Genomic DNA, 8,700 nt, shown 5'->3' on the forward strand with positions numbered 1-8,700 from the left:
GAGGAAGGGAAGAGGAGCTCAGAAGCTTCCTTTCTAGAGGTTAGAGGGTTCATGTAATGTTGATGCTGTAACACTGACTTCAAACAGTCTTCTGTGTCCCTTACACTATTTTCAACAGTAACAAAAATCCCTCAACATAAACATTAGTATACCAACCTGACAGGAAACCACTACTCTAGTGCAGAAGTCAAAGTATCACTTAAAGGAAAACTCAGCCCATAGCCCCTTTCCCTTAACTTTCCTTTCTTGCTCACCCTAATCACTGCCCTTAACACTAACATTGAAACGCTCTATTTAAACCCAGACTTTTTGAGAAACCTAAACAAAACCCTTAACCATAGTGCATGCCCATACCCTAACCAGAGACCTGACTCCACAAGCAGAAATCCAAAAACACCCACTAAAACTTTGCTTAATCTCTAACCGAGAAAGTGAAAAACAGGTACCGAGGGGGCTCTGTAGGTCAGCTGCGTCTCCCCTAGGTCAGCTCTCCCTCAGGATCTCCTGCCCCAGCAGGAGGAATGGGACTGGGGCAGTGACTGGGAGGTCACTTCTGTCTCTGCAGCTGATAGGGCAGCAGCAGGAACGTGTCACGCAAAGGGACTGTGAGGTCCCTTGTGTCTGCAGGTGGCAGGTCAGCCTTGGCTTCTCCCTGGGATGTGCACTTTGGGGCTGCCATCTGCCAGTGGCCCTGCTAGGCCAGCAGAAGGCCCCTGCTTGGCATGCTGCCTGTGGGATCCCCTCTGCCTCCATCCCCAGGAGGACCCAGACAGAAAGAAGGCCCGCACAGGGGTTGTCTTGTCCCTTCTGCTTGAGGCCAGGACTGGACAGCAGGAGGCACAAGGCTTGGCTGTGTCTAGCCAAGAAGCTGCAAGGCCAGCAGCAGGCCCAGGCCTTGGACGATGCTGGTGAGGTGACTTCTGTCTGGTGGGCTGACAGTCCGCAAGGAGCCTGATGGGTTGGGATGCCTGCTTCAGGAGTGGTTTCCACCCTGGTGGAGCTTTCTTTGGTAGTAGGAAAGAGCAGGAGAGGAAAAACTGCCACAAAGTGTACCGTGGAAGGTTGGCACTGGCCATGAGGAAGAAGAAAAGTCGAGGGGATCAACTGGCCTTGCTGCTACAGACTAGGGCAAAGAAGGCATTAAGTGTCTCAGCCTTTACCTCCTCTCTTGTCACCAGGTTTCCTCCCACATCCATTAAAGGATGATGAGTCTTCTTAATCCTCCTTTATTAAAGTGTTTATATTAACAATTTTTATTGTCTTTGACGGTAATAGATGGATTGAGCTCCAGCAGGGCTTTGGCCCTTCTGATTTTGACCTGCACAGCCCCATAACGTTCAGGGCACACCACCAGACAATGTGACAGCAAGCATGAGAAGGAAGCACAGAAGAGGTGGAACCTGGCAGCCCTCCATCCCCTGCCCTTCTGTGACTCTGCACTGCAATTCCATTCAGCTGGTTCCTCCTGTATTATCTAAACATCCCTGCAGCTCCTGATGCTGCTTGTCAGAGATAGCACAATCACACGAAGGTTGAACTCTTTGCCTGCAGATGTTAACAGCTGACAGAAAAGAGCATCAGTCCAGGGGAACCTAGAGAAATTTCAGGGTTTTGCCTACAGGAACCCCTTGATATTTACAAGGAGAAGAGCCCAGTCCCGCACAGGAGGAAGAGGAACCCCACACATCAGGGCAGACTGGGACCCTGCCGAGTGAGCAGTGCCCAGGAGGAGGAGGGCCTGGGCACCATGAGGGATGCCATACGAGCAGTGGTGCTGCTCACTACGAACCAGGCCAGCTTCCTACAGAGCTGCCTTATGAGGAGCATGGCCACCAAGAAGATCTGAGTTACCAGACTCAGCTCAGATCAGGTGTGACATCACACGGACAAGGGTTGAGAGCCAGCAGAAAAGGGGTACAGGTCTGGGAGTCCCTAGCACAGTCTGGTGTGGAGAGGAGCAAGGGCTGTGACAAGGCTGAGAGTCCCAACAGGACCCAGGTCTTTGTGTCCATGGCTCTGGCTGTTGTCTCTGCCACTGAGGCCTAGGAGGAGACAGCTTATCGTGAAAGCACCAGGGCCTCATTGCCTCCTCGCCCCCACCCATGAACCAGGCAGGGCTCGTACCATTCTCCTGCACTTGGCCATGCACATCCCCATCTCCTCCTGCCCAAGAAAGAGCCCTGAGCAAGGTGTGACAGGAACAGGTCTCTCTTCCAGGGTTCCAGGGGTCAAGGCCTGACCCTTGTGCTTGATGAAATTCATCCAGCTTGCAAAAGTGACATCAGGGTCACCTTCACACTGCCTTTGTCTCCTTGTCCTCCCTGCCTCCAATGCTCTGCTCTAACGAGCTCCAAGGGAGGCTGTGTCAGGGCTGGCCCTCAGGGGGACACTGCAGGAAACTTGCCTCTGACTCGGACTTGTTGAGAGATGTCTTCAATTGTTCGTGATTCTTCAATTGTTCAATTGTTCAAAGGTTCGTGGGCTCCTGAGCAGAGCCCCCCGAGGGGGGATTCCAATGCCTTGGGCTGGGCGTGTGGTGCTGAGCTGGGCCGGGCTCGTGGGACAGAGAGAGCTCGTGGCAAGAGGGCCCTGGTGCAGAGAGACAGCTCTGCCCATGAGCAGCTCCTGTGCACAGCGCAGCAGGGCTGGGGGCTCTGACCGCAGCTGGCACGGGGAGAGGAGAGAAGGAGAGAGGGCTTGGAGGCAGTTGGCAGTGGGAGGATGCTGAGAGCTGCCTGCAGGAGAAATCTGCACAGCCCTTGACAAGGTACGTCTCTGGCTGCAGGGCCATGCAGCTGCACGTCCTGGAAGGGTCTCCTGCTGGGTCTTGTTCCTGGGAGGGCAGTGGGCAATGCAGTAGGCTTTGGGGGTCCTGCTGGATGGCACTGCGAGGTGAGGAAGTCTGGCAGAAGCCCCTTGGAGTGTCATAACCCAGCTGCCCCTGGTCAGCCAAGATTGGAGTGGCCAATCCTCCTCCAGATACTGCAGGGGATGCAGATGGGATAGTGGAACAGCCCGGACTGCAGATATTCATGTCTGTCTGTGGGGTGTTCTTCTGGGCTGGAGGCTGCTCTCCAGCACGATGCAGCTCTCTCGTGGCATCCTTGTGTTATCCAGGTGCCCCAAGGAGAAGACACCTCCGTGCTAAGGCCATGTCCGTGCTGCTGGATGGCTGCCTGTGGGCAGCTGGAGTGAGGCCTCTGCAGCCCTGGCAAAGAGGGAAAAGCTGAGATCCTGCTCATGCAAGACCAGGTGAGGATCCTGTCCAGCTGCACTTGGTCTGGGGCTTCTCTGCTCTCAGCTTTCAGTAGTTTCTTCTCCTGGGAACACCGAATAGATGGTTCTTCCTAAACATTACAGCCGTAGCTACCAGAAAATGAAGCAAATAAATGTCCCTTCTTCTACACAATCGTTGGGTACTTTCCTTGAAGCAACACTGCAAATCTTCTGGTCTGACCAGTGGACTGAACTTGAGTTTCCCCCATGTTCCTGCTTCCCTCCTGCTGCACAGCAGGAAGGACTCCTCTGGAGCCCACAGCAGCCCCTGCTCCCAGTGCCACTCTCAGCCAGCACCAGCTGCAACTGAAGCAGGAGAGCTGCAAAAAGGTTCTTCTGCACAGAGAGAGGCTTGGGCTGGGGGTGCTCTAAGGCTTGCAGTAGGTTTTCCTCAGAGAAGTCTGTTTTAACTTTTTTCTGCCTTATCCTCTTCAACAGACAGCTGTGTTTAATGTTAGCAAATGCCCAACATCAGCTGTGTGAGCGAGTTCCTCCTGCTGGCATTCGCAGACACGCGGGAGCTGCAGCTCCTGCACTTCGGGCTCTTCCTGGGCATCTACCTGGCTGCCCTCCTGGGCAACGGCCTCATCCTCACCGCCGTAGCCTGCGACCACCACCTCCACACCCCCATGGACTTCTTCCTCCTCAACCTCGCCCTCCTCGACCTGGGCTGCATCTCCACCACTCTCCCCAAAGCCATGGCCAATGCCCTCTGGGACACCAGGGCCATCTCCTATCAAGGGTGTGCTGCACAGGTCTTTTTCTTTGCCTTTTTGATTGGAGCAGAATTTTATGTTCTCACAGTCATGTCCTACGACCGCTACGTTGCCATCTGCAAGCCCCTGCACTACGGGAGCCTCGTGGGCAGCAGAGCTTGTGCCCAGATGGCAGCAGCTGCCTGGGGCAGTGGCTTTCTCAATGCTGTCCTGCACACGGCCACTACATTTTCCCTGCCCCTCTGCCAAGGCAATGCTGTGGACCAGTTCTTCTGTGAAATCCCCCAGATCCTCAAGCTCTCCTGCTCAGGTTCAGACTACCTAAAGGAAGTTGTACTTCTGGTTGTTAGTGCATGTTTAGCATTCGGCTGTTTTGTTTTCATAGTGGTGTCCTATGTGCAGATTTTCAGGGCAGTGCTGAGGATGCCCTCTGAGCAGGGCCGGCACAAAGCCTTTTCCACGTGCCTCCCTCACCTGGCCGTGGTATCCCTGTTTGTCAGCACTGCCCTGTTTGCCTACCTGAAGCCCCCCTCCATCTCCTCCCCATCCTTGGACCTGCTGGTGGCAGTTTTATATGTGGTAGTACCTCCAGCAGTGAACCCCCTCATCTACAGCATGAGGAACCAGGAGCTGAAAGCCACACTGAAGAAACTGATTCTAGTTGTATTATTTACTTAGTAAGGAACTGTCTATCTCTCCTTTCTAGTTTAACTCTAGTTAATCTCAGGCAAGTTGTGACCCTTAGGTGTAGCATTTGTCCTGGTTTCAGTTAGGACAGAGTTAATTTTCCTCCTAGTATCTGGTAGGGTGCTCTGTTTTGGATTAGGATTAGAAGAGCGCTGATAACATGCTGATGTTTTAATTGTTGCAGAGCAGTGCTTACACCAGGCCAAGGACTTTTCAGCTTTTCGCTCTGTCCTGCCAGCAGGCAGGCTCGGGGTGCAGCAGGCGCTGGGAGGGGACAGACCCAGGACAGCTGACCCCAACTGGCCAAAGGGGTATTCCATACCATCTGACGTCATGCTGAACAATTTATATGGGGGTACTGGCCACGATAGGGTGGCCGGCTGCTTGGGGATAGGCTGGGCATCGGTCAGCGGGTGGTGAGCAATTGCATTGTGCATCACTTGTTTGTACACATTATTTTTATTACTATTATTATTATTATTAATATGCATAGTCGGCACAAAGCCTTTTCCACGTGCCTCCCTCACCTGGCCGTGGTCTCCCTCTTTGTCAGCACTGCCATGTTTGCCTACCTAAAGCCCCCCTCCATCTCTTCCCCAACCCCGGACTTGGTGGTGGCAGTTCTGTACTCGGTGGTGCCTCCAGCACTGAACCCCCTCATCTACAGCATGAGGAACCAGGACCTCAAGGAGGCCATGAAGAAACTCTTTGGATACATGCTTTTTTTGAACCATTCATGTTCACTTGAGTTCCAGGTTTATTTCAGAAACTGGAAAATATTTTTTATTATTTGTCTTTATGAATATTTTCTCCAAGTTGTGGTTTTCATTTAAATAAAGTTATTCTTGACATTCTGCCTGTTATTTTTTCTAACTTACTTTGACCCAATAGTCTCATGTAAAACTGGGCTTCACGTGTAGATAAATACAGTAAAGAAGCCAGGAGAAATTCATTGTTATCAGCTGCCGTCTCTTCCCATCTCCTGTGCAGCTGGGGGAGCAGCCCCAGCATGCAGGAGGGGCTCAGGGCCCAGAGCCCAGCTGCCACAGGGAGGAGCAGCCCCGCTGGCCCTCGCGGCTGCCCCTCACTGCCCGCTGGGCTCTGCCTCTCTGCTGCCTTCGGGTCGGGGCTGCTGCTTCCCTGGAGCCATGGCCATGGCCAGCAGCAGGACGTGGCCTTTCCACTGCTGCTCTCTTTTTGGTTCCTCATTGTTTTCTTGTGCTCTTGTATCTGTGTTAGTCCTGAGGTCTCATGTACCTTGGTGACAGTCCTGTTGTCTCTGCAGTGACATCCCTGTGGCTGCAGGCAGCAGCAGGCACTGTGCAGCCCTGGGTCACAGCTGGCCTCCCTGCTAGCACCACAGTAACACGAGAGGCTGCTCAGGGCAAACCCAGAAGCCTGGGCACCTCTTCCAAATGTGCTATCAGGAATAGAGCCAAGGGGTTGCTCCCTGCTCTTCTGTTTTCTGGGCTTCTTCATGGAGCGAAGGACACCGGCTGAAAGTCCCAGGGTGGTCTGTGAAGGAACAAAGTGATGGACCAAGAGCTCAATTTGTGGTGGCACTTCCCCAAGCAGACAACAACTGGTCTTGGACTTATCAGCACGGGACTGTGCCTCCCGCAGTGGATCTGATGGCCGATGCCAGCCTGGAGAGGAATCTGGAGCTGCCAGGAGATGTCAGGGGATCTCCAGGGACAAGGAGCTCAGTGGGTAGTGAATAGAAAACTTCATAAAATGAGTGACCATCCAAAGAAAAGTCTGGTAAAGGAAAAGTCAAATCTGAGGGGACCATGTGCTAAGGGGGATGCACAGAGCTCCTCCAGTGAGATGCCACTACTGCAGGGGAAGAGGGGAAGGTTGGAGAGCCACGTGGGACCTGCGGGCAAGAGTAGTGTGTGCAAAGCATTTGGGGATATTTGCAGGGGCAGCGTGAGCCTGGGAGACAGCAGTGAATGGAGCCTGCAGAGCGTGAGCCTGTCCCATGTGGACTGACCAGAGCTCAAGTGCTCAATCTGCTGTGAGCAGGCAGAGGAGAGCTCTGCAGCCCCAGGGCACGCAGCAGCCCCAGCAAAGGAGTCTGGCGAGCGATTCCTTGCAGCCCTGGGACAACAGCAGTGACCCCATGAGCTGGGTCTGCCTCCCCGCCTGCCCAGCACGGCCCTGCAGAATGCCCCCGTGCCCTGGGCACCACAGCCCCCTCGCTCTGCAGAGCAGCATCGCCAGCTGGGGTTGGGGCTGGGGCTGGGGCTGGGGCTGGGGCTGAGACTGGGACTGGGGCTGGGGCTGGGGCTGGGGCTGGGAGGGCGCTTCCCCTGAGTGTCTTCTAGGCCAGCTTCAGGCACATGGCTTCGGGATGTGAGCGTGTTCTTTGCTGTGTGCAAGGAGCTGAGAGACCACCAACAGGCACGGGGCTGGAACATTGCCTGCAAGGTCCCTCCTGCCCTAGCACCTCCCAGGACCGGCACGGAACTGGCTCCCATGCATCAGAAGGTCTGGGAGTCCAGCAGCAGTGCCACGGGCTTGACAGGTCACAACCAGATCACTTTTACCTGGGCAGATTCTGGGCCAAAAAGGGGGTGTTTTGTAGGTGTGGTATTATGAGGTAAGTGTTGCCTCAGAAATTCCTAATCTGTTCCAAAGTCAATGTCTCTAAAGCGGATTGTGAGTTGAGCTCTTTCTGAAACAGCCGACAGTTCCCCCCTTGGCTCCTGGCTGGGATCAGTGCCTTTAGGCTCACATCTGCTGGTCTCCATGACAGGACACCAGATGCATCTGCTTTGCACACAGTTTGTGAGATCCTCTCTTCCTAAGTCTTGGGTAGGCCCCATAGAGGAAGAGGTCTTGGACAGGGGTCGTCATGTCAGAGGTGTTGGCTTTTGCCTAAAGTCATCCTTCAGGACTCCTTTCAGGTCTCTACAAAGAAGTGGCCACTGCCTCCAAGATGCCAGGGGCAAACTGAAGCATGCATGACGGCCTGGGAGAAGTTAACCTGAATCCATATGAGCCATTCTAGATCCAAAAGCTGGAGGCAGGAAGCACAATTTCAGGGTGGTGCAGAGCTGCTGGGCACATTGTGCAGGGTACTCCTACAGCCTTTGTGTCCTTCTCTGTGCTGGCTTAGGAGCTGCTTCTTTCTCAGGAGCAGAGTAGCCAACAGAGGTGAGACAGATACTCTGAGTTCATGAAAGCCATCAGAAAGCTGCCCCTTAGAAGATGACTGATATGGGGAAGTCAGGAGAAGCCTGCCCAGGAGAGATGTGAGATCTGGGGGAGGGAAGAGGAGCTTGGCCAGCAGAAGCTAATGATTTTGGAGAGGTAAGAATGCTCAGGTAATGTTGATCCTGCAGTAAAGCTGACTTAAAGCAGTCATGTGAGGCCCTTGCCCTATTTTAACCTGTAACATTAATACCTAAATCTAAATGCCACTCCACACCCTGACAGGAATCCACTGCTCTAAGTATTGACCACAATATCCCTTGAAGCCAAAATTAGTCCATAACACCTTTGCCTTACCTTTACTCTCTTGCTCACCCTGATCCCTGCCTTTAACACAAGCATTAAAACGCTCTATTTAACCCAAGCCTTCTTGCAGACCTAAACAAAATGCTAAACCAAAGAGCTTGCACATACCCTAACCACAGACCTGAAACCCAAAGCCCAACACCAAACCCTCCCACTCAATATTTGCTTAAGCTCACAGCCAGAAATCTTCGCCGTAGTCCCTAATGCCATACATGAACAACTAACATCCAAACCCTGAACTCCTGTGCATTGTTTAATCTCTAACCCAGAAATATGAGACCTAGTCCCTAATTCCATTCAAGAAAATCTAACACATAAAGCCCCTGTCCCTGTGCATTAACCTCCTCACCTTCAGCCCCTCTCCTAACCCTTAACTTAAGGTGCTTGGCCCCTTGGGGCAAGGCAGGAACTGTGAGACTTCTCCGCAGCCACATGGCATTCAGAGATGAGTGTGAGGGGCCATGGATCTGATCAGCTTGTGGGCCACAAGGAGGAGATG

General features: G+C 53.3%; 1 protein-coding gene across 1 annotated transcript; it reads left to right on the forward strand.

Moving 5' to 3' along the window:
• Positions 1-3,737: 3,737 nt before the first annotated feature.
• On the forward strand, positions 3,738-4,670 carry LOC136787694 (olfactory receptor 14J1-like). The gene has a single exon (XM_066985007.1). The coding sequence runs from the start codon at positions 3,738-3,740 to the stop codon at positions 4,668-4,670; it is 933 nt and encodes a 310-aa protein (XP_066841108.1).
• The last annotated feature ends 4,030 nt before the right edge of the window (positions 4,671-8,700 follow it).

The sequence above is a fragment of the Anser cygnoides genome, chromosome 30 (genome assembly GCF_040182565.1).
Source record: "Anser cygnoides isolate HZ-2024a breed goose chromosome 30, Taihu_goose_T2T_genome, whole genome shotgun sequence".
Taxonomy (NCBI): domain Eukaryota; kingdom Metazoa; phylum Chordata; class Aves; order Anseriformes; family Anatidae; genus Anser; species Anser cygnoides.